This window comes from Triturus cristatus, chromosome 4_1 (assembly GCF_964204655.1).
Source record: "Triturus cristatus chromosome 4_1, aTriCri1.1, whole genome shotgun sequence".
Taxonomy (NCBI): Eukaryota; Metazoa; Chordata; class Amphibia; order Caudata; family Salamandridae; genus Triturus; species Triturus cristatus.
Window position 1 is genome coordinate 985,728,628 of NC_140585.1, and position 25,926 is coordinate 985,754,553.

Consider the following 25,926-nt stretch of genomic DNA (forward strand, 5'->3'; position numbering starts at 1 on the left):
TTGTGCCCAACACTCTCTCGATGCGCCAGGTGTTTTACATGCATCAATATATTCTGTAATACTCTCTAGATGGGCATAGGGTGGCTGCCTGTGGCCACTTTCCTGTTAGGGCCTGGCTCTAGAGCACTTCCCCTGCTATACTCTCTTAACAGCCTCCACTCTCCTCCGTTTTATCTCTTTGATCTTTTTCTGGGAGGAAGGTACCCGAAACACTAATGGATTCACAAATCACTGTTAACATAGCATCACACAACACAACAATATGTATCTGTGCTTGAGAGACTGTATCTATATCTATTGGTTTTAATTCTTGGAAAAGCTTTTGTTTCAAAGTAAGAGTGTTTATTTATTCTAAATGAAAAGAGTAGGTTTGATAGACAAAATGTGTATGTTTTCATACAAGACAAGCGGATGTTTGATGGGAAGTAATTGTGTGTTCCAAAGAGATGACTGAGGATATTTTAGTGTTAGTTATTAGTGCTGTCTGAAAACCTAGCCTGGGAGAATAGTGTAGCCCATCTTCTGCCTGAAAATGCAATGCCAGACAGCATCGCCATACGAGTCTGCAAGATCTGTCTAGATCAGCTGTACTGCCGGAAATTGTGAGTTTTGTACACACGGTTTCTTCCAAAGAGATTCTCACTCAAGGGAAAGGAAGAGAAACTTACAAGTGTAGAAAGATACGGCAGAATGGGATAGGCCATTCAAAATTGCATTTTCATAAAATGTGATGTCTCTCTTGTGCCTTTTTTTACCTATACATATATTTACATATTTAAGGGAAATGGTGCTGTAAATGAACCATTTTACCACTAGTTTTCTAAAACTGGCTGGGGGTGGGGGGCGGGGCAGGGGAGAGTGCTAGAATATTTTCTTTAGTGCATTTTCACAGCCTCTTGCATTCTAGCAAAGGGTGAAACCCCTTCTATAAAAAAACGTATGCAACCACATTTTTAAATACGTTTATTTGGTGTGAAACCCCAAACTCGTTCGAACCATTTTTGAGACTGTGGGCTCTCTTGCTTGGTTCACAAGCTCCTGAAATTCAGGCCACGTGTTAGGCGATGTTACTTTCAAAGTTCACCGGCCCCGCTGGTCACATCACAACTTTAACCTCTGAAAATTCCCCCTAAGCCATTGCTTACATTGCCTGATTCGACCATCTCATCCCCAGCAGTGCCTCTTCTAACACAGGTCTTGCTCATGGCACCCTCAGCCCTCTTCTCTTCCAGTGCACTAATAGCCCTCAACTTTTCACTACTCTTCTGTTGTCACGTAGTTTGTAGATGGCGCCTAAGTAATCAAACTCCAACTTTCATGGCCACGGGAATTTTGGAAGTTAGCTCCTCTATCCGTGACTGATATACCAGGGAATTCTTGGATGCTGGGGGTGATTGTTTCTATTGCATTTGCCATGTATGTATTGAAAGACCCAAGGCAAAGCATTGAAATGGTAGATAGTCAAACTAAAAACGCTGGATTTCTGGCAGTCAACAGAGAAGAACAATACACAATAGTTGTCTCGTTGAAGCTTTAACACGCAATGGAGTTCAGTTAGGGGAAACCAAGGTAGCAGCAGGTATCTTTCCAACCTGTGCACAGTTCTAGTCGTGGGTGGACGGCAATACAATAAATAGTACAGAGTAGCTCTATCTAGACTTCTTTTGAACTTTGATGGTAAGAGAAGAGATTGGGCGTTGTATGGTTGCAGAGAATTTACGTTCCCCAGACTGAGAGGACTTTAATGACCACCCACTTCATCACAGAAGACCCAGTGCATGTCCATTCCATCGGGGAGAACAATCAATGCTGAACCATGCCATGCATATAGGGTAAAAGGTCTGACAAAACCTCACTAATGTAAACACTCGCTCGGTCAAAAATACACTCCAGAGAAGATCCAATGAGCCCTTCTCTGCTGGAGCTTCCACATCCCTTTTGAGAGAGCTTTATGAATTGAAATGAAAATCCTATAGCTTCAAACCATCACGGAGACCGTGTTTGTATTATGTGAACAGTGGACGTCTTCTCCTATTCGTGGTCTTTCTCTTGCTTTTGTAAGTCTGGGTAAGACACAGGGCGCCTTACTATACAGGAGGGGCACTTGCCCTGTTTGTACCACGGTGTACCTTGAGCTGAGAGCGCTGGGTGAAAACAGGGACAGCACCACCTATTATAGAAGGGCAGCTGCAAACTAGTGCCTGCCCTGAGGTCAGTGCTTAGTGAAAAGTGGTCTAGCTCTTTGAAGCAGCTATTCCACCTTTCACAGTGCAGGCAGAACCAAGACTGCTTTCAAAAGGGGGCCAGATTGATGATGGCACCCCATTTGGGATTGATTGAATACAGAACTACCAGCCCCATAATGCTTTGTAATTATCTATTTTAGAGTTATGGCCATAAAAAAGGGAAAATGCTGGTCGTCAGCACGTCATCAATTTTGAATGGGAGGCTGCCCATGAGGAAGGGCGGTTTGCCCAAAACGCGTCGACAGCAGATTTGAGGGGTTGTGTTTGCTGGACCTGTGCGATCCTGAGTGGGCCTCCACCCCAGGGGTAACTTTGCTTTTGGAATTTAAGTGACCGGCCCCGGTCACGGATGGCACCACTGCAACAATATTGCGGGTCTGCTGCCGCCAAGACTTCAAGCGGCGGCGTTGAGCAGGAGACTCCTTGAGCTGCATTTGCATTCCCGCATGACACTTTTCCCCAATGTTAGACTTGGGGGTCTCTAGTTGGCACAGGTATGCACTTATGACAAATAGGGACCCTCGCCTCTAGTCAGGGTAAGGGGGTACACTCCTAAAATAACCCCTGCTCACCCCCTTGGTAGCTTGGCACGAGCAGACAGACTTATCTCAGAGGCAGTGTGTAAAGCATTTGTGAATACATACAGTAATCAAGTCACAACACTACAGATGGACACCACACAGGTTTTATATAACAAATAAGTATTCTTTATAATGATTTACCACAAGACCATTAAACGACAAAAAAACACAATACTGTTACTTTAGATGGTAGAATTTTGCTTAGTTCTTAAATGCAACACTTTAAATCAATGTACCTTTTAGATGCGACACGCAGGGCAACGAAAGTGCTGCAACGATGTTGATGCATTGAAGATTTTGGTGCAAAGAAATAAAGACGTGAAGATCTTCCAGATGCGGCATGCTTCTCCGATGTTGCGAGAAGACTCGAGTTGATGCTTCAGCTGCAGTGGCGACACACTTTACGCGATGCGATGGCAGCGGCCGTGGCAGCGGCACTCTTCTCCGACGTTGCAAGACTCTTCTGCTCGATGCGACAGCTTGCAGTGGTGACACACTTTACGTGATGAGACGACAACAGCTCCAACGGCGGTACGCTTCTCCATGGATGCGAGGCACTTTTCTTGATGCGTTGCAATGCGTCAGCTACGATGGCTGCGATGGCGACACGCTTCTTCGGTGCTGCGAGACACTTCTGCGATGATGCGAGATGCTTCCGCTCGATGCGACAGCTGCAGCGGCGACACACTTTACACGATGCAACGACAACAGCTCCGACGGCAGCACGCTTCTCCTTCTTGAGTCGCGCTTCCAGCTCCTTGCGACACACAGTCCCTCAGAAGGCCCAACAACAGCACAGGCACTTCTAAAGAACTCTGGGGAGCTGGGGGGTGAAGTCTGTTGTTCCTGAGACTTCAGCAGGGGGCAAGCTCTTTTCCAAGCCCTTGGAGATCCTTCACAAGTTGAGCAAAAGTACACACAAAGTTCCTTTCTCCTCTCTTTGGCAGTAGGCAACCACTGCAGGCCAATCCCCCAGTTTCAGGGATAGTCTCTCCTCAGTTTCTTCTTGGTTCCTCTCCTCAGCAGAGTTTCTTCTTGTTTCCCAAAGTGATCTAAATTCTTGGGATCAGGGTCCCAATACTTAGACCCCAAAATCCTTTGTCCTCTGAGGGCAGAGGGGCCTTTGCCTTGTTCAAACCGGTTCTGGTCAGTCCTGGAGCACTTTGTTTACCTGACTCCTTCTTTCCTTTCAGAGTGCAGGGCAGAGACATCAGACGCACCACAGGAGGTGGAGCCAGCATTGTGGAGGGAAAGCACAGCCCTATTCAGGTCCCAGGTGCAACTCCTCCCACCCATCTACATGGAGATCTCTCTATTCAGCCCTCTGCTGACTCACCCTGTCTCCGGGAATTCCCCAGCCCCCTGGAATTCCCCAGCCCCTGTCCCTAGAACTCCAGAGAAGGAATACACAGCCTAGCAGAGGCTGGTTTGAATGGTTAGACAAGAAAATACCTGCTTCCTAAAAGTGGTATTTTCAAACACAGAATGTTAAAACCAACTTCACTAAAAGATGTATTTTATCATTCTGAATTCAGGCATACTAAATTCGAATTTCTCCCATGTTCCCTGAGTCAGTGAAGATTTTAAGATGTAATAACCAAACTGCCCATACTGGCCTATGGAGAACAGGAAGCCTTGCAACAGTGAAAAACGAAAATGGCTGTAATTCACTGTTAGAACATGCCACACACACCAGGGTATGTCCTACCTCATCCTTACAATGTACCCTGCCCTTGGGCCTACCATAGGGGTGTCTGATATGAAGAAAAAGGAAGGTTTAGGGACTGGCAAGGGGGTGCACTTACCCAGTCAGCATGACAGTACCAGACTGCACGCAGGCTCTGCAATAGCAGGCCTTAGACACACTTTTACAGGCTGCTTCTGTGGGTGGAACAACCAGTGCTGCAAGCCCACCAGCAGCATTTGGATTTACAAGCCCTGGGCACTCCTGGTGCACTGTACTAGGGTCTGACAGGTAATCCAAACCAACCAATCATGGAATCACTAATCATACATTAATTTACAATAGAGAGCATATGCACTTTAGCACTGATCAGCAGTGGTAAAGTGCCCAGAGTCATAAAACAGCCAACAACAGGTCAGAAAAAATATAGGAGGAAGACAAAAAGTTCAGGGATGACCCTGCAAAAAGGGCCAAGTCCAACACCCATTAAATTGTTTTTAATTCTACGAATGGTGATTGATGACGGCACCGCATTTGGGTTTGATTGAATACAGAACTACCAGCCCCATAATACTTTTAATTATTTTAGAGTTATGGCAATAAAAGAGGGAAAACGCTGGTCGTCTGCACGTCATCAATTTTCAATCGGAGGCAGCCCTTGAGGAAGGGCGGTTTGCCTGAAACGCGTCGGCAGCAGACTTGAGGGGTTGTGTTTGCTGGACCTGTGAGATCCTGAGTGTGCCTCCACCCCAGGGGTAACTTTGATTTTGGAATCTAAGTGACTGGCCCCGGTCACGGATGGCACCACTGCAACAACATTGCGGGTTCGCTGCTGCCAATAATTCAAGCGGCGGTATTCAGCAGGAGACGCCTTGAACTGCATTTGCATTCCCGCATGACACTTTTCCCTATTAAATTGTTTTTAATTCTACGAATTGTGATTGATGACGGCACCCCATTTGGGTTTGATTGAATACAGAACTACCAGCCCCATAATGCTTTGTAATTATCTATTTTAGAGTTATGGCAATAAAAGAAGGAAAACGCTGGTCGTCTGCATATCATCAATTTTGAATCGGAGGCTGCCCATGAGGAAGGGCGGTTTGCCCGGAACGCGTCGGCAGCAGATTTGAGGGGTTGTGTTTGCTGGACCTGTGCGATTCTGAGTGTGCCTCCACCCCAGGGGTAACTTTGTTTTTGGAATCTATGTCACCGGCCCCAATCACGGATGGCCCCAATGCAACAATATTGTGGGTCTGCTGCGGCCAAGAATTCAAGCGGCGGCGTTGAACAGGAGACACCTTGAACTGCATTTGCATTCCCGCATGACACTTTTCCCCATTAAATTGTTTTTAATTCTACGAATGGTGATGGATGACTGCACCCCATTTGGGTTTGATTGAATACAGAACTAACAGCCCCATAATGCTTTGTAATGATCTATTTTAGAGTTAAGGCAATAAAAGAGGCAAAACGCTGTTCGTCTGTACGTCATCAATTTTGAATTGGAGGTTGCCCATGAGGAAGGGCGGTTTGCCCGAAATGCATCTGCAGCAGATTTGAGGGGTTGTGTTCGCTGGACCTGTACGATCCTGAGTGTGCCTCCACCCCAGGGGTAACTTTGTTTTTGGAATCTATGTCACCGGCCCCGGTCACGGATGGCACCACTGCAACAGCATTGCGGGTCCGCTGCCGCCAAGAATTCAAGCGGTGGCGTTGAGCAGGAGACTCCTTCAACTGCATTTGCTTTCCCGCATGACACTTTTCCCCATTAAATTGTTTTTAATTCGACGAATGGTGATTTATGACGGCACCCCATTTGGGTTTGATTGAATACAGAACTACCAGCCCCATAATGCTTTGTAATTATCTATTTTAGAGTTATGGCAATAAAAGAGGGAAAACTCTGTTCGTCTGCATGTCATCAATTTTGTATCAGAGGCTGCCTATGAGGAAGGGCAGTTTGCCCGAATCGCGTCGGCAGCAGATTTGAGGGGTTGTGTTTGCTGGACCTGTGCAATCCTGAGTGTGCCTCCACCCCAGGGGTAACTTTGTTTTTGGGATTTAAGTAAATAGATATGTAGGATTTTTGTGTTCAACATTTAAATAAATGTATAAAATTAATGTGCATTAATATTTAATGTACACATATTTTTTATATTTATCTTCGAGTTATATACAATTTTTCTATTTTCCCTATACTTTATCATATGGAGACTCTGCAGTCAAACACGATGAGGTGATGAAGACCATCTGTTTCAACTTGTTACCACTGCGAAAAACCAAGCTGCACACAAATAATACAAGTGAAATGCTTCTTAATATATATCAGCCACAAACAGCTCTCAGTAACTACCACAATAGAACCCTCCTTGACCAGTGAAATCATCAGATTCCAGAAGGTCAGCAGGGGTAAGGTGAGACACCTGGATAAATAAACGACAGACATTTGCATGTACACACATCCTTAACCCATCCGGTGCCCGGGACAGCTCGGAGCCATTCGCAACCACCGTGACCGTGTTCTAAGAATGGCTTCAAGCTGGAAGTGCTGGCGTTTCTCCTATGAGCCCCCCGTAACAGCGATCCATTGGGGGTGGTAACAGAAGTGCTTTCTCTGCTACCCCTGCCACCCCTCTGCAATCTGATGATGTCATCAGATGGTGCCGAGACGTGCTGGAATTCATTCACTTTCAGCTTCGAGGAGAAAAGACTCTTTTTGGGTAAGTCTTTATCCTGAGGGGGTGTTGTGGATGCAGAACACACACAGCGGGAAAGAAAATAGTTTTTCCTGTCCTCCTGTGTCTGTCTGTAGTGGATTCCTGCTCCAGGATTGCGAATGGGGCCACGATCAAGGAGCAGGAATCCATACCACTGGACCACCAGGGCTTTTTTGCATTTGGAAGAAGGGTCCCTTGGGCAAGGGTCTCTCCCCTTAGGGGGCATTATAGTGAAACATGTCAGTTCAGTTGTTTTCAGGCCTGTCTGCCCTCAGATGGGGGTGGAAGCCCACTTGACCACTAGGGCTTGTTTTGTTGTTGGGGGAACGACCCCTTGGGCAAAAAATATTTTTGGAATTCCTGCCCCCAAGAGGGCAGATTGGCCACGGGGGAGGGGGTGGGGGTAGCCGACTAGACCACCAGGGCTTGTATGGGTTTTGGGGGAGCAACTCGTTGGGCAAGGGTCGCTCACCTTGCAAAATAATTATTTTTGTATGCCTCCCCCCCCCCCCGTCTGAGGGCCGGTCTGCTCTTTAGGGGTGCAGCATCCCACTAGACACGGTATAGTGTGCCGAAGGGCCGCTCCCCCTGGGGGGCGTTGTTTTTTTTGTATTCCACATCCATGCTGAGAGCAGATCGACAATTTTAAGGCCTCCAGGTGGGTGGTAAAACTTGAGTCACCTGGCAGTAAGGTTATGTATGTGGTGGGGGATCTGCTTCTGGGCTAAGGTTTGTTTCTTTCTGGTGGTGTCTTATTTGCCTTTGTCACGCCTCCTTTAAGGGGAATATCAGTGTCTTTTGGTTGATAGTGTGTTATAATTTTAATTTGTGTTTTAATTTTCGTTTTTTTATTGCAGAATCAATGCTTTCCTTTGTCGTGGTGGTGCATCCTGTTTGTAGGTGCAGCTTTGGCAGATCTGTAGGTTGCAGAATTGTGGCTGGTAAGCAATTCATTTAGCAATCTGTCCATCTAATGTGCCCCCTTGGCCTGTTTGTGTAATGTTTTTGACTACTGTATTAATGTTCGAATCTTTAGCTTTTTGTGTGATTGTCTTTCAAAGTAATGTATTGATTTGTGCACATTCTATAAAGCCTTGTGATATGTGTAATGCGTTTTTTCTTTTTTTTTCCCCAGTGAGACTTCTTTGGTTCTTGCTGAGTCTGTGAAGAGTAGGTGCAGTTCATCCTCAGTCTTTCTGTCTATGGCAAGTGAGTGGTATCGTTTTTAAGTATATAGATGTTTGTGCGCTTTATATTAATTGACTTTTCCTTCCAGATTACTGTATGCCAGTAGTTTTACTTTCTGTTTGATAAAGCCACACTTTTTTTATTACATATTTTCCACAGTGTTGGTTATTGTTGACTTATTTGTTGTTCTACTTTTATTAGAAAGGATTATGGCTAACTGCAGAATTACCACTCTGCATGTTTGCTTTTCAAATCCCCCTCTGGGCATGGTTCTGATTCTGAGACTGACTGCATCTGAGGCAGATGAGGAAGTCCAAGGCTCTGACAGGGAATTTTCTGTCCAAGAGGAATCATTTGATTATGAAGTCACTCTCAGTTTGGAGGAAGTGACTCTTTGAGAGGGGGACACTGATATATCAATAGTACAGCAAGAGGCATCTGGATTGCAGGATGGGGCTGAAAGGCTTTCCATTCGAAGTGCTGAACTCTGGGTTGCCCCAAACATCGTGCAGCCGGTGTTGCCTGTATAGAGTCAATACTGAAAACCTTTTTTCCTATAAATTTCTTTAGTTGTTTAAGGACGATCTACTTTTTGATGATATTGTTGACCAGACAAATTTGCCTGCTGGACAGATTTTGAGGAACAACAGTACAAGACTTAAGCCCCACTCTAGAGCTAGCTGATGGATTCCCACTAATCTGGAGAAGTTGAAGAAGTTCCTACTTTTTTGATGGGCTTGATAAAGAAGCTGTTGCTGTCTTCATAATTGTCTACTAGTCTTTTTATGGCAACGCTATATTTTCTATTTCTTCAACCACGAGTTATGTTCAGCATTTGCTTCTCCTTCGACATGCTGCATTTTGTTGATAATCCTTGCGCATTGTCCCGGGATCACCCTGATTGTGACACTCTCATCAAGATTCGGCCTGTTCTTGATAATTTTGTAGATCGCTTTTCAGAGATCTATGTTGTAGGGAAGGAAATATCTGTGGCTGAGTCTTTGGTCCTGTTCAAGGGACGTTTGGTTTTTAGGCAGTACATTCATAGCAAGAGGGCAAGTTATGGCAGTGCGATGTATATGCTGTCTGAGAGTAGTACTGGATATGTCTATAACTTCAAGGTGTACACTGGTATGGATTCTTCTTTTGACCCCCTGGTTGTTCATTCACTTTTGGAATCAGTGAGAAAATTGTGTGGGAACTTGGTAGAGAACGTTTAAACAAAGGTCATTATTTATCCGTAGATAACTTCTAAACTGGTGAGCAGTTGCTCAAGGAATCGTTCAAAGTGGAAACTGTTACTTGTGGCACAATCCGCTCCAACTGTAAAGGTTACCTTAAAAATATTGTATGTAAAATACTTCAATGGAGACAGTGCAGTCCCTGGCATAGTGATGAACTTCTAGCAGTAACATTTTCAGACAAGAGAGATGACCACATGCTGGCAACCATTCCTGATGAAAGTATGTCACCTGTGACTGTTTGGGTTCAGGTTGCTGAAGTGCCTAAACCTGTGTGCATTTTAGACTACAATAAGCACATGGGTGGTGTAGATTGAGTCGATCAGAGGTTCGAGCCTTACAGTGCTTTTCGTAAGTCATTCTCTTATTGTGCTCCAGATTCAAAGATTTATTTTGCTCAGTGTCAGCAGTTTGTAATAGGAAGCCTGGATGCAGTATAGCAGGCAAATGTTTCTAGAGTTGGAGTGGTGGAGGATGTGGCCAGATTGAAAGATCACCACTTTCCTGATTGCATTGCTCCCACACCCAAAAATTAACTTTCCCTGTAGAAGATGTAGAGTCCATGTCCACAGAGGCAGGCGGAAGGAGAGTCATATGTACTGCCCCGAGTGTCCTTCTAATCCTCGGCTATGTGCGCCCATAAGCTTTAAATTATACCACACTCAACTCAAATATTGGGAGCAACTGTGAGAGTAAAAGGGAACTGACTAGTCTGTATCGTTTTATATTTTTTGTTCAGTTTCATGGGAGGTGGTTGTTTAATGTATTTAGTTAGACCTGTTGTCTTTGTAATCATAGCTGTTTTTTCATCTCCTTGGTTTGTGTTTTCTAATTTGCTAAAAACAAATGTGATGGCAGTGTGTGTCAAATAGTGCTTGGCTGGCAGTGTGTGTAGACTGATGCTTGGCTAATGGTGTATGTGGACTAGCGCTTGTCAAGCTGTGTGTGTAGACTGGCACTTGGCTGGCAGTGTGTGTAGACTGGTGCTTAGCTGGCGGTGTGTCTGGGCTGGTGCCTGGTTGGTAGTGTGTGTAGACTGTTGCTTGGCTGGTGGTATGTGTGGACTGCACTTGGCTGGAGGTGTGTGTGGCTGGTGGTATGTGTGGACTGGCATTCAGCTGCCAGTGTGTGTGTTGTGACCAGCAGCAAGTCACTACACACACACAACCACAAAAAGTCAGTCCACACATTCCACCAACTTCCAGGCGGTGTGACTGCTGTGTCTGAACTGGCATGTGGCTGGTGGTGTGTGTGGGCTAACGGTGTGTTTGTGGCTGTTAGCTAGTATTTGTAATGACTTGCTTGAGGTGTGTTTGTCTTTTGCCTGATGTTTGGGTGCTTAGTGGTGTGATTGGTGTGCTAGCCCTGTTGGCGTATAAGAGTGATGGGCCCCTGACTGGGTCGGTTTGTAAATGTAAATGCTGTATTGTGTTGGGCCCGCAGCTGGCAGTGTGAATGATTTTCTGTGTCTGATGCATAAAAGGCATGTGAATGGACTGAAAAGCAGTTGCTGCCTTGACGTGGCTTCACAGTTTACGAGCTGTAAGTCAGTGGTTCACGGTTCGGATGCTGAAATTATTAACAATGACTTTTGCAGATTCTATTTTGTAAAGTAATTAGTGAATAGCATTTTTTTAGGAACTATTTACTTAGCCTCGTGCCTCATTCAACCAGTATGCCTGTGATAGATTAGTGGATGAGTGTGCAATAATGTTTTGGTGTTATTTAACTTTTTACTGTTAGTGCATACTCTCTCTGTAGTGAACACCTTCTGCCCTGACATCTTTTTGGAAAATGATCACTAACGGAATAATATGTGGTATGTTTTTTGTGGATCCCACAAGGTTTACTTGCCCAGAAGTCATTATAAATTTGATTTATTGACACATATTTTTTCTCACATTTCTGTGTGGGAAAGTTGTGGAAGACCATGCCGGCACAATGGCGAAGCGTGGCATTAAGTAAAAATTGCTAATGCCATGCTTTGCCATTCTGAAAACACAGGGATGCGCTGTATTCACAAGCATAAGGCTCACCCCTGCGTTTCCCCTAGCGCTGGCGATAAATCTTGCTGCCTAATGCCAACACAAGCACCCTTGCACCATGGTGCAAGGATGCCTGCGTTGGGGGGATTGATTGTGTATTTGCTGGAAGGTGTCCCTTCCTGCACATAAACAATCCAGAATGCTGATTTGATACTCCTATGTGCTGCACTGTGCAGCACACACAGAAGTTGCAATTCGTCATTTTTTTAATGATTGCCAATCGCCATGAATGACTGTGTATGTTCAGGAAGGTGTCCTTTCATAGCAATTTGCTGTTTCTATGTGTGCTATACAATGCAGCACACATTGAAACAGCAAATACGAGAAGAAATTAACCATTTCACCTTGTTTTGCCATGTTAAGACCAGGTTTTCCCTGATCTTAATTTTGGCGCTGCCTCCTATTTCTGCCACACTTGTAAATTGGGGTCAGAGTCAAAATCAATGAGTGCTGCGACAGAACGCTCACCACAACACCCATTGCCCACCCCTTTCATGCCAAGTGTAGCATGAAAGGGGGCCTTATTTACAAGTCGACGTTATGCCACGTTAAGTGGCTTAATGCCACATTGTAAATAAGGTGAAGGGATTATCGCCTCAGGAATGTCGCAAAAAGTGATGTTCCTATGGCTATAGGGGCTTGCAAATATGCCCCAAAGTTCCACCCACCCAGCATACCCCCGTCTCCTTATAAAAATACTACCTCGCTTGTGTGGGTGAGCCAAGTGCCTGTGACAGGGAAGGGGCAAAAACGTATTGTGGAGACATCTAAATGACCTATTAAAACAATGACCTGGTTTTGCAAGTATGGCACCTGGGTTTTTGGTCTGGGGTCAGCGGCCATCTAGGGGCGCCTACCAAACCCAGACATTACTGAAAATTAAACACCTGGGAGGGTCTAGGGAGGTGTAGCTAGTGTGGATCCCCAAATGTTTTCTTACCCCAAATCCCCTAAAAATCTCAAATTTAGGTAAAAACTAATTTTTATCCTCACGTTTCTGTATGGGAAAGTTGTAGGATAACTGGGCCTGTACAAATTTCCTATCCTCAGCGTTCCCACGGGTCTCCTGATAAAAATGCTCCTTCACTTGTGTGGTTGAGCCAAGTGCCTATGAGAGGAAAATGATCTCCCACAAAGTGACCTGGTTTTGCAAGGGGGCACCTGCGTTTCTGGTCATCTAGGGAAACCTACCAAACCGAAATATTTCTGATAACTAGATACCCAGGAGGGGAGTCCATGTGGGTGTGTGTTGCATGTATTTCCTAATGTTTTATTAACCAGAATCCCCTGCAAACCTCAAAACTAGCAAAAAAGTTATATTCTCCTCACATTTCTGTGTTGGAAAGTGGTGGGATCACTGGGTTGCTACAAATGTCCTACCACCCAGTGTTCCTCCAGGTCTCATGATAACTCCCACCTCACTTGTGTGGGTGGGCCAAGTGCCTGCAAAAGGGAAGGCCCAAATTGTATTATGGAGAAATCAAAGTTATCTATTGCAAAACAATCTGGTTTTGCAAGGGGGCATCCGTGTTTTTGTCCCGAACTCGGTGGCCATCTAGGAAAACCTGCCAAACCCAGACATTTCTGAAAAATAAACACCAGAGAGAGTCCAGGGAGGTGTGGCTTGAGTGGATCTCCTAATGTTTTTTTACCCAGAAATATCCTGCAAAGATATAACGTTGAATAAAAACACAATTTTTCTGTCCTTTTCTGTGACGTAAACTACAGGAATGTGCAGGGATCCACAAACTTCCTTCCAACCAGCATTCCCCCAGTTGTCCTGATAAAAATACTACTCCACTGTAGTGCCATGTACATAAAGAATGACTGAACTCTTTTGGTGCCTGATTGACTCCATAGACCTGTGACGTAAACGTTACAGGGTAATAAAGTGAATGCAGGTTCAGAACGTTGAGTTCTTACTTATACACTGAAAATAAAGATATGTATGGCTACTTTGCGTGTGCGGCGGAGTCATTAGCGAGTACCCAGGCTGGGTAGGATGCTACAACTTGCAACGAGGAGGGAGATAAGAAACCCGTAGATCGACAGTGCTTGTGTGTGCCACATGTGCCGCAGTCAAAGTGCAGAATTGACGCTGGCACCTGTGGACTCCCAGTGCAACTTCAACCTGAGAAAAGCTTTTATGAACAGAGAAAGCATCATTAAATATCTACACATCAAGTGGCCGAGAATCGAATCAGAAGGCCACAAACAGAGGTACTATGCTACTCTGCAAGTTAATGGTATATGTCATACAGAGTGGCAATGCTAAAGGTGGATTCAACCAGGTCTTGAAAAACAGTGTATTGTGACAATCCAGTGCAAGTTAAACTGCAATCTGATGTGTTATGAAGCAGAGATCAACCAGATGGTTAGGGAGAGACATTTAAGCACAAAGCCAATTGACTATCATAACGTTATCTGCTTATCAAATTGTTAAAATAGGAAATGAAGTGCCTACTTACTAAACAACTAAAGAAAGTCATCAGACCACAACCTGCTGTTGAGTGGCCTTAGAGGGAGGGTCTGGGTTGTGCATGTGGAGCTGTCCATAAAAGGAGCGGCTCACCAACAAAAGCTGCCAAGTAAGTGCTCAGAACAACTCCACACATCTCCATAAAAATAAGGAGCTCCAATGGAGAGCAAGGGACAGGCCAAACCTCTGGGACCTGTCAGGGTTGACCTTGAAGCCAGCACGTCACTTGATTCTAGGGATGGGTTGCATGAGCAAGTTTATCAAGAAGTGTTAGAGAGACCACTGTTGTCCATCAATGATTATACTGCTAGTGCTTTCTTAAAACCACCACCATCATCATTTGAAACTGCCAAAAAACACAATATTGGCAATAGGTGGACTACTTGGATAGAGACTTTTTAGGATTTCATAGACACAATCGAAGAAAAAGATGACAAAAAGAATATCAAGTATCTGAACAACATAGCTGGTGAAGATATAAAAAGGGGCCATAAAAAAGATACCACAGGATAGTGACACGACTTACAATCACATCAAAGCAGCTTTGAATGTCAAATTCAATCCAGTGCCAATTGTTGATGAATTTTTTGAGAGACTGGATCTCCTCTTTAAACACTGTAACTTCAATTAATTCAATGATGAGGGAGCTACACTCCTCGGAGTGATAGATGTATGTCTGCCAGATTCTTTTCGACGACGTATGCTGAAGAAAACTCTGCGCTTAGAGCAAATCCTCATGGCTGCCTGCACTGAAGAGCGTGCTAATCGACAAGCAGCTGACATGGAGCCCGGAGGTGCCCAGAGTGCGTCAGTCATGAGCATGAAAAGTAAGCCAAAGCATAAAGTTGAGGGATGCAAAGTGATGCCTCCACAGAAAAAGAAAATGTGCATCAGATGTGGATTGTCATGTTCACATGACGGTATACTTCCCGTCATTGGACAGATTTGCAACGGCTGAGGCAAGTCAAACCATTTTGTGACAGTTTAGAAGACAAAGGGAAACGTAAGTGCATCACAGTGTGAAGATGAAATGGTCAACTGAGTGTTGCATCAATGACATTCGAGTTAATCCCACATGACCAAGCTGTTACACCAACTGAGGAAACTCAACACCAAACGAAGTTGATCGTCTTCAAAATCATCGTCAAAGAGTTCCTCAGTATTGATTTCAAGTGAAAGTCAGAATGATAACTGCGCAATGTCAATGTTCACTTCTTAGAGATATGCGCATGTGGGGCTAGCCGAATGTGAGAAAAAACACAGATGAAATAAACATCGACATGAAAAAGCACAAAAGACCTACAAACATTGTCTGTAAATTATCCTTAAGATAAATGTGTGTTTGATACCTTTTATTATTGATACCTGTGAGTCGATCAACATTACTCCTTGGAGGAAATATTGTGAATTGTCTCCATTGCCATGACTTAAGCTATTGAAAACTAAAGTATAATCAGGGGCTGTGTCGACACCTTAAAAAAGTTACGGTTCATTTGTGGCTACGATGAAACACAAGAAAACAGTGGTGCAAGCGCCTACTCATGTACTTCAAGGTATGAATTCAAGTGCCTGTCTGCTCAGTTTCGACACCGCTGCTGTTATGGCACTAAGATCAGTAAACTACAATATAAATCCTCATCATGAAATAGTAAGTCAATTTCCCTCATTATTTTGGGGGTTAGGAAAGCTCAAGACTATTTAAGAACAGTTACATATAAATGTGGATGTTCCTCCTATTGCCAAAGACCCAGACAAATTTCATTTTACTTGCAAGAAGCTGTTGAAAGAGAACTTAATTTGTTGCTCAAACACAGTAGAATTGAACGCTCCAATGATCCAAGTCCAGGGGCTTCTGCCATAGTGCTAGCGCCTAAAAGAGACAGTGAAGGAGCTGTACGCATTTGCATTGACAAGCATCAGGCCAACAAGACAATTGAGACAGAATGACATCCAAGGCCCCATATTGCTGATATGATAACTCAATTGAATGGTGTCGAGTTTTTCTCTTACCTCGACTTGAACAAAGGATATCACCAGTTGGAACTTAAAGAAAATTGCAGTTACATTGCAACCTTTTAGACACACATTGGTTTATTTGGCTATAATCAACAGAGTTTTGATGTATCCTTAACTGCAGGACGTTTCCAAGATGTCATTTGACATATTACACAGCCTGTTGTAAATGCCTTCAACTACAGTCATAACATACTAGTCTTTGGAGCTATGCAGAGAGAGCATGACAAAGCTCTCATGTATGTATGTAATTTGCTAAATGATGCTGGTTTGACTTTGAATGTTGACACATATGAATTCCATAAGACAACATTGACATTTTTTGGCCATTGCTTTTCTGATGGGGGTGTGACACATGATCCAGCCAAAGTGCAAATGCTATCTACTGCTAATCCCCCACAAAACATTTCTATGTTACGATCATTCCTTGAGATGGCCAGTTATTGTTCTAGAAACATACAAGACTTTGCCATGGTCAATGCACTGTTGCGAGAATTGACGAAAAAGAATGTGTTGTTTTAATGGTCACATGACTGTGAGGAATGTTTCAAAAGAATCAAGCAAGTCATTTAAAATGCAACTTAAATGGCCTACTTTGATCCTAAGTTTCATACAGAGGTTGTAGTCAATGCTAGTCAAGTCGGGTTAGGAACAATTCCTGCACAGCACAATGGACAGTCAAAGGTTCAAAGGCATGTCATAGCTTACGCCGGTAAAATCTTGTCATAAACTGAACATGCTCATTTACAACCTGAGAATGAAAGCTTGGCAGTGGTATGGGCTTGTGAATATTTGCATGTATTCTTGTATGGAAAATAGAGGCCAATCATCAAGCACTATTGACAATATTAGGCAATACTAAAGCCAAGATGCCTCCTCGTATTGAAATTTGGGGTCTGAGATTACAAGAATATAACTTCATAATTGTTCACCATTCAGGGAAAGACAAAAATACTGCTGATCACTTTTCAAGAGAGCCCTTACAATGTTCTAGAACCCTATCCAGGACAGCTGAGACCTACAAAAATGTTATTGTAAAATTGAGCACACCAGCTGCCATGTCATCAGAACAAATTGTCACTGCTACAAACCAAGATTGTGACATGCTAAAATTGAAAGACATTATTGCTCACCAATCTTGGAACCAGCACTCTCAACTGCTCAACAGTGACAGTGAGTACTTAAAATTCTGAAATGTCAGTTTATGAACTGTTTGTAACTCAGGAAGGCCTCATCTTGTGAGGTTCCCGAATTGTCATTCTGGAGAGTCTACAACGACAAGAAATTGAAGTAGCCCACTAGGGACACTGAGAAATAGTTGCCACAAAGAGAGCTCTTTGAGAGAGAGTCTGATTTTCTCATCTCAACCAAGGGGATGAAAGAGAGGGAAAGGCCTGTCACCTATGCAACTGTCTCTCATCACACATTACTCAGCACCCGATAAACATGTCAGGATTGCCAAACCATGCTTGGGAGAGAATTGCAGTTGCTGTTGATTTATTTGGTCCTCTTGAGAATGGACATCATGTAATGGTCATTGTTGATGAATACTCACACTTTCGACTGGTAGAAGATATTTCATCCATCACTCATGAAAAGTTTATTGAAAGATTAGATGGCATTTTGCAACATGGGGTGTCCCTGTGATCTTTAAATCTGACAACGGTCTGACCTCCAATAGTGTAGAGTTCAGAGACTTTCTCAGCCATCTCAACATAAATCACCAGAAATGTACTCCTCTTTGGCCGAGGGCCAATGGTCTGGTAGAACGAATTATGACTACTCTAAAGTAAGCTGTGCAGCATGCTGCATTAGAGAAGGTCGACCTAAAGGTTGTTTTGAATACCACTCTTTGAGCTTGCCGATCGACCCATCCAGCCGCGGTCGGTAGTAGGAGTAACTGCAGGGCGGTGACGTGGGGAGGGGGAGGGGCAGGGTGAGGGGTAGTAAACTACGGATTACGGAGGTTTACAGGTAAGTTAACATATAAATTAATAAAACGAATTTCGTTGCGTGCACTGCATCCCCAAATGCGATGCAGTGCACGCAACGAAATTCGTTTTATTAATTTATATGTTAACTTACCTGTAAACCTCTGTAATCCATAGTTTACTACCCCCCACCCAGCCCCTCCCCACGTCACCGCCCTGCAGTTACTCCCACTACCGACCGTGGCTGGACCCATCACTCAACTGCAGCGGAAAGCCATGCAACCGCAATGTTTTGGAGAGCCATGACGACCAAGTCATGTCAATGGACCATTCTCAGATCAAAGACTGAGAAAGACATTTGCACAGACGATTCTGGTCGCAAACGGAAAATGAAAATCACTGCTAACAAGTGATGTCATGTGAAAGATATTGCTTTCTAAAAAGAGATCAAGTCATAGTTCAACAACCCAGAAAACAGAAATCTGATGCTCCCTTTGAGGCTGAGCCCTTTACTGTCACAACCACCAAAGGAAACATGGTGACTGCCCAACGTCCTGCGAAGTCCCTTACGAGAGATTCTTCTCACTTAAGACTTGTGGCCCATCACTCAAAACATTGATGTCACCATAGAGACTAGGTCCAGACAGACAACTGCTGTTGTTTCCACCTCACCTAAGCAGATCTCTGACACTTTGACTATCAGCTCCGGGTTTCCGATGACCCGATGGGAGGTGTGATTAAAGCGCCACAAAGGCTTACTGAAGAGTTATAAGTGCATGTGCATTTGCAATTATTTATGTATTAATTAATTTCTTTCTTTATTTATTTATTGTAAAAAGTTGTAACTTTTTATTTAACAAAGGGGGGGATGTAGTGTGATGTAAATAAAGAATGACTGAACTCTTTTGGTTCCTGATGGACTCCTTAGACCAGGGACGTAAGCATTGAAGGATAATGAAGTGAATGCATTTTTAGAACATTGAATTCTTGCTTTCACACTTAAGAATAAAGACGTGTATAGTTACTCTCCGGATGTGGCGTAGTCATTGGTGACTACCCAAGCTGAGAGGAAGTTACAAGGACTACCGTTGACCCTCGTGTGATCCATTCCAGTTGAGGGCACTAGACCCACTTACACAAGTGGGATAGGGTTTTTATCTGGATAAGTGGGGGGATGCTGGGTAGCAAGATGTTTGTGGATCCTTGCATATTCTTGTAGTTTACGTCACAGTAATGCAAGAAAAAGTTATATTGTCATTCAAAGTTTCACATATGTAGGATATTCTGGGTAAGAACATGTTGAGGGATCCACACAAGTGACACCTCCCTGGACTTCACTGGATGTCTACTTTTTGGAAATGTCCTGGTTTGATAGCTTTCTCTACATGGTTGCCAATACCAGGACTCATAAGTACACCTACCATAGTTATTGTTATTGCCGCAATACGTTTTGGGCACTTTCCTGTCACAGGCACATGGCCCACCCACACAAGAGAGGTAGCATTTTTATCAGGATATCTGGGGTTATGCTGGGTGGTAGTAAATCTGTGCAAGCCTTGTGATAACTCAACTTTCCCAGAAAGAAATGGAGTAAAGTTTGACTTTTAGCTAAATTTGATGTGTCTATGTTGCATTTTGCGCCCTTTCCTGTCATGGGCACTTGGCCTCCCCACACAAGTGAGGTACTGTTTTACTTGGAAGACTTAGGGGAACAATGGGTGGCCGGAAATGTGGGGTCCCTGCAGGTTTCTAGTGTTTTACTCACATACATACAGGGAAAATGTGTTTTTTAGGCACAGTTTGAGATTTTCAAGGTGTTCTGGGTAAAAAATACCTGGTGAGCGCCACACATGTCACCCAACACTAAACTTCCACAGGTGTCTAGTTTTCAAAGATGTGCTGTTTTCATAGGTTTCCCTAGGTGTCGGCTGAGCTGGAGCCCAAAATCCACAGCTTTCCACCTTGTAAAAAAAACATGGGTTCTGCTGGGTGAAATATGATGTTTCCTAGGTCACATTTTGAGACATGTGGAAATACAGAACAGTAGACCATTTGTTATTACCAATTGAATATATCTAGGTTTGTGCCTTTCAAATGTAATCAAGTGTGTAGCACAGAAGACAACCACTGCTCCAAAACTCAGTGCATTTCGAGATACAGAGTTTTCTTTCATACCCTTTTTTCATTCTTTATAATTTACCTAATGAATTGCTGTATAGTATACAATGAAATACCTTTGTAAGGTGCATCTCGGTTGTTGGCTCTAGGTACCTCTTGGAGAACCTACAAGCCCGTTATATCCCTGCAACCAGAAGGATCCAGCAGATCTAACAGTATATTGCTTTTGAAAATCTGCCATGGTAAAAAGAAGTTACAGATGAAAACGGAGACCCAAATGGCTGTTTTTTCAACTGAATTTCATTATTTTTTTATTTTAACTATTACTTCTTACAGGATAACATTAAAGGATCTACACAAATCACCCCTTGCTAAATTTTGAATTGTATTTATTTATCAGAAATGTATAGCTTTCCAGGATCCACCTTGGATTTCACACCTGTTCCAACCACAAACTGGAAGGAGGTTAAAACACAAAAAATAGGCAAAATGGGCCATCTCCCAGTAAAATGCCAAACCTGTGGTAAAAAAATGTGTTTTTCTGAATCAAGTATGCCTGTTCCTGAAAGCTGGGAAGATGACCATTTTATCACTGCAAGCCTTTTGTTGATGTCATTTGCAGGAGAAGAAAAAAAACACTTTTTTTCTGCAGCACTTTTTTCCAGTTTGTTCCCCAAAAAAACAAAATGTAGGTATATTTTGGCTGATTTCTGGTCCCCGTTAAGGGAATCCACAAACCCTGGGTATCTTTAGAATCCCAGGATGTTGGAAAAAAGGATGCAAATTTGGCATAGATAGCTTTTGTGGACAAGAAGTTATGGAGGACTAAGCATCAACCACCCCACATAGTAAAAAATAGGCTTCGCACTGGGGAAAAGGCCAAGCAGCGAAGGGGTCAAAGACAAGAGTTTAAGGTACACTGCTGAAATTATGGCACTCCCCATTTATACTTTGGCTGCAGTAGAATCTGCATAACATGAAAAAAGATGGACTGATGGAGTACAGTGGGAGCTTCTACCAAAGAAAATGGAGAATAACAATTGGACAAAAAAGACCAAATGCAAAAGGCAATTAAATATTCAGAATACTGGGTCGAGTCAAGTCAATTCTTTATTCTAATGTCAAAACTCGATCATAAAAGATAACATACAGAACATGCATACAAATAAAATAAATCCTGTAAAATGCATAAAAACAGTAATGAATAATAAAACTGCCCAATCTAAAACATACATCAGCATTGGTTAACAATTGTAGAAAACGGAGGAAAACTCTGCATTGCTGAAAATTATAAATCCTAAAAAGAGGTAATAAATATTTGTTTCTAAATATTTGATAATACTTCCAGAATAGCATGAAGTGCAGTAAAGATTCTGAAGACATATTATCGCAGATACGATTTTCCCTGCCAAAGTACCAAAATATCCCTATGAAAATAAATAACATATAGAAAATAGTACCAGCTCTGAATCTCAACAACAAAGTTCTCTCCCAATTATTACATACATAAAACAAATTCGGTTCTGGGCCTGCGTTAGATGTTAAAGCAATATAATTCATAACTGAAGGTTTACTCAGTTCAAGGCTTTCCCTTAATGCCCAACGTCTAGCCATAAATAATCATTTCACAGAATGCTTGTCATTTTTAGGTCGAGCCTGGGCAGCGCATGTGCTGCTCTGCGTGGCATGCTGTATTAGAGTATGCACTCGAAGCTCCACCCACTCTCCGTCCATATTTTTCATTGGCTTGTGTCATTACCCTTCATAAATGCTGGCTTATGATGAGTTAATAGGCTGTAGTCCCTCCTTAGTACCGCCTTGTCTACATTTGTAACCTCCCATGAGGACTGGCCCTTTTACTTGGTTGTTACACGGTATGTCTTATTTAGTCTGTAAGCACTCTTTTCTTTAATGCGTTTCTCTTACTGCAGGCATGACATGCGCTCCTTCAGCTGTCCCAGCCACCTCCTTCCTTTCCGTGTGCTTCGAGGCTGGGTAGCCACTCACTGGAGCTGTGCAACACAGGAAGTGGCCGAGTATGGAGCGCAAAGTGTCTCCCAGGGCGAGCGTACGCCCCAATCCATTATCTTCAGCATGTCAGTGCTCACTCCCCTCGTCCGCAGGCACTATAGCATATACATGTCCCACACTCAAAGTGCACCCGCACCCCATGGTGGCTGGGCTTGGCTTGTTTCCATGTGCAGCACGCTTTCACTTTCTTAATGGGGCCACACGCACCATTCGCTGGACGGGCTTCGCATATCCCCAAATCCTTTTTTTTGTTTTTACATTTAATCATGGCGGCCACGTATCTTGTTTTACTTTGCACACATGCTATGGCTTCTCTGAGTGCCTTTCCTTGCTTCAACGACCCCCCCCCCCCCCACCCCCTTACATCACACCACCACGGAGTGCGCGTCTACGACGGGAAGGGGCGTATTTTATTAGCTGAGTAAGAGCATTCTGGGGGATGCCATTGAGAGGAAAATACGTAGGTATTTGTGGAGTGTGCTTTTAGCTAAATGCAATTTTGGTATAATGTGTTATACATGTGCTGTCGGTATTACCATTTTTTCTTTTTAAATTAAATTAAATCCTGCTTTAAAATAAAACATTATCAAGGAGCACGTTAACCGAGATGCAAAGATGTATCCCTTACCCAGCACACCACTTGTGCCTATGTTCAAAGAGGCTGGTACAAGCGAAATTCACAAGTTGTGTAAAACAGTACTTGTGATATGCGGCATCGTACATTATCAGACAAGTTGCTGCCTCGCTACTACAGGTCTGCAAGTGCTGCAAAGCTGCCGTAAATTGGTGCTAGGAGGTGGGGGTATGTTTAACGTCAAACCATATAAAGACTCCCCATTCAAAGGATGAGAAGGGAGGGTCATGAACGCGGCAATGTGTCCCTGCGATGGAAACAAAATAGCATTTTGCTGTTGGAGTATTCCCTGGACCTTAAATGAATAAAATAGTAGTTTTCAAGTGCCCCAATAAATTTAAACAATAGACCTGAGCTAATCGCCGTGAAGCTTCTGCCTCCCCTCACCTTGTGATGCCACCATCCCCAGTGGGTGGTTCTGACAGGGACAGAAGGTAAGTGCCATGTGGTGCACGTTAAATCCGGTGCCTTCATCTTTAATGGAAGGCTTCAGAGGGCGGAACAGGAAAAGGACCATGCCTGTCTCTTCGGCAGAGTCCTTCTGATGACACGGTCTCGCTGCCTCCCAATGCCAGAAGCCTCTGGCACTCTCTGGGATGTTGGCAACTCTCTTCCCATGGGCATTTTCACCCTGACGAATGCGGTGCCTGCGCCTGTTCTGAATCTAGCACGAATGTAAGGCTCAGCGCAAACTGTGATGTTCATCGGTGGTAACAAGCACACACCTTCTAAACTGAGATATTAAACTGTGCAAAGAGGATTTGCATGTCTCAATACCCCTCTTGAAGCAGTCAGTAATCAGATGGAATAATGCGGTCAACATCTGGCGCAAAGGTTATTTGCACCGGGGTGTTTGGTGCCCGCATTTGCAGTCTGTCTAGATACACACACAAGATTCTTTCTTGCCACATTATTTTAATTAGGTTTCAAGGTTGTATGATTTTTGTTGCACATTTCCCTCTGAAATGTTTACATATTTAGCTCTGACCAGTGTATCTATATTTACCGATATTTACTATATATTATGCTTTAAAAACATGGAGTTAAAACTGTTATATTCCACTTCTATGTCACCAATAAGTTTGAACTTGAGTGTCTGTACAGCAGCAATGCTATATGCATACACAGAAAGAAACAATACTCACATAAAACACTCCGCTTTGAAGTATAAATGCATCGCACACACGCAGCTACAGCAGAGTCAGAAACAAATATATATTTTTTAACTCTCCGTGGTATCACCTGCACAGACAGTCGTGAATGGCAGCAATGACAGTACAGACATTAGATCTACTTTTCGTTTTACTCCCGTTTTTGTAAACAAATACAAGGAAGACGCTGATGATCCTACATCCCTATATATCGGTAACAATGAGTAACAATGGAAACTGAGAAATGTAATTACGATGACAGACAGGCCTCTACTTCACTTTATGTGAGGTTCTATTTCTTATATTCACCCCCCCCCCCCGCCCCCAACCCGTGAAGTATTCTTCGACTGCTAGCATCTTTACAAAAATCCCCAGTTAAGGCTGCTGAGACCAAAAAAAAAAGCTGCCTTACCAACAGCTGTGGAAAACCCCGCGATCTGCACTTGTGGCGCTACGAAGCCACAGCTGTTGGCAGGAACCAGTGTCAAGTTCAAAAAATGCAAATCTGTGGGACCGGGGACCACTACTTGTAAAACATGCCCGAGGCTAGGGTTTTTGGGTTGAGCCTAGGTGGATTGTCTGTAACATTCACTGGTTTACTGTTACCAGCTTGAGTTATTATTGCAATGTGACTTGGGCTGCTGTCAGTTAGTGCCCCTCACACGTGACAGAGCTGCTCTTTTTACTTTGAACTCATAAGAAAAATAATGTTTTGTGGAGTTAGATGTTTAAATCCATTGATATTCAATCATTTGGTGCCGTATTGAGAACCCTAAAGCAAAAGACACACAATTGATGGACGGAATGCAGAACAAATCAAAACATTCACCCCCAGTCAAGAGATCTGGTTTAAATCCATCCTTCTTTTGCTCACCATGCCACCCCAGTTTAGACCTGGCCATATGAACATCAGTCTTGACCCTGTGCCTCATGGGAACAGTCCAGCCCAAACTGCCAAGCCAGGTTCTCCCTGGACTGGAAACAAGCATCCTAGGACCGGTTTCGGGGTTTCACCCCTCATCAGCCAGGATAGCTGGAATCCAGAGGCACAGTGAGCCAGGGACCCACGTCTGGGCATACCTGGTGCACTTAGGGTGAGAAAGCAATAGACACACAATCGATGGACAGAATGCAGAACAAATCAAAACATTCACCCCCAGTCAAGAGATCTGGGTTAAATCCATGATTCTTTTGCTCACCATGCCACCCCAGTTTAGACCTGGCCATGTATGACATTGTTCTACATTCTGTCCATCAATTACTCTAATTGCATTTGTCACCCTGAGTCGGACGGGTATCCCCAGACGTGGTTCCCGTGCTTTCCATGCCACTGGAGTCAAGCTATCCTGGCTGATGAGAGGTGAAACCCCGAAACCGGTCCTAGGATACTTGTTTCCAGTCCAGGGAGGACCTGGCCTGGCAGTTCGGGCTGGACTGTTCCCATTGGGCGCAGGGTCAAAACTGATTTGCATATGGCTGGGTTCAAACTGGAATGGTATGGGGAGCAAAAAAACAATGGATTTAAGCCCAGATCTCTGTAATGAGGTGAATTTATGACATTGTTGACATTCTATCCATCAATTGTTCTTTTTGCATTTGTCACCCTGAGTGGGACGGGTCTGCCCAGATGTGGGTCCCGTGCTCTCCATGTCACTAGAGTCAAGCTCTCCTGGCTGATAAGGGGTGAAACACTGAAACTGGTCCTAGGATGCTTGTTTCCAGTCCAGGGAGGACCTGGCCTGGCAGTTCGGGCTGGACTGTTCCCATTGGGCGCAGGGTCAAGACTGATTTACATATGGCTGGGTCCCAACTGGAATGGCATGGGGAGCAAAAAAACGATGGAATTAAGCCCAGATCTCGTACT

At 43.8% G+C, this 25,926-nt stretch overlaps 1 protein-coding gene across 1 annotated transcript in view; it reads left to right on the forward strand.

Moving 5' to 3' along the window:
* Positions 1-25,926, forward strand: part of LOC146855952 (solute carrier family 23 member 1-like) — a 1,135,305-nt gene that overhangs the window by 206,982 nt on the left and 902,397 nt on the right. The window contains exons 3-4 of the mRNA XM_085653904.1: positions 8,089-8,172; positions 8,367-8,440. Of these exons, the coding sequence (XP_085510030.1) occupies positions 8,434-8,440 (7 nt within the window). The 5' untranslated portion in view covers positions 8,089-8,172; positions 8,367-8,433. The remainder of the gene's footprint in view (positions 1-8,088; positions 8,173-8,366; positions 8,441-25,926) is intronic.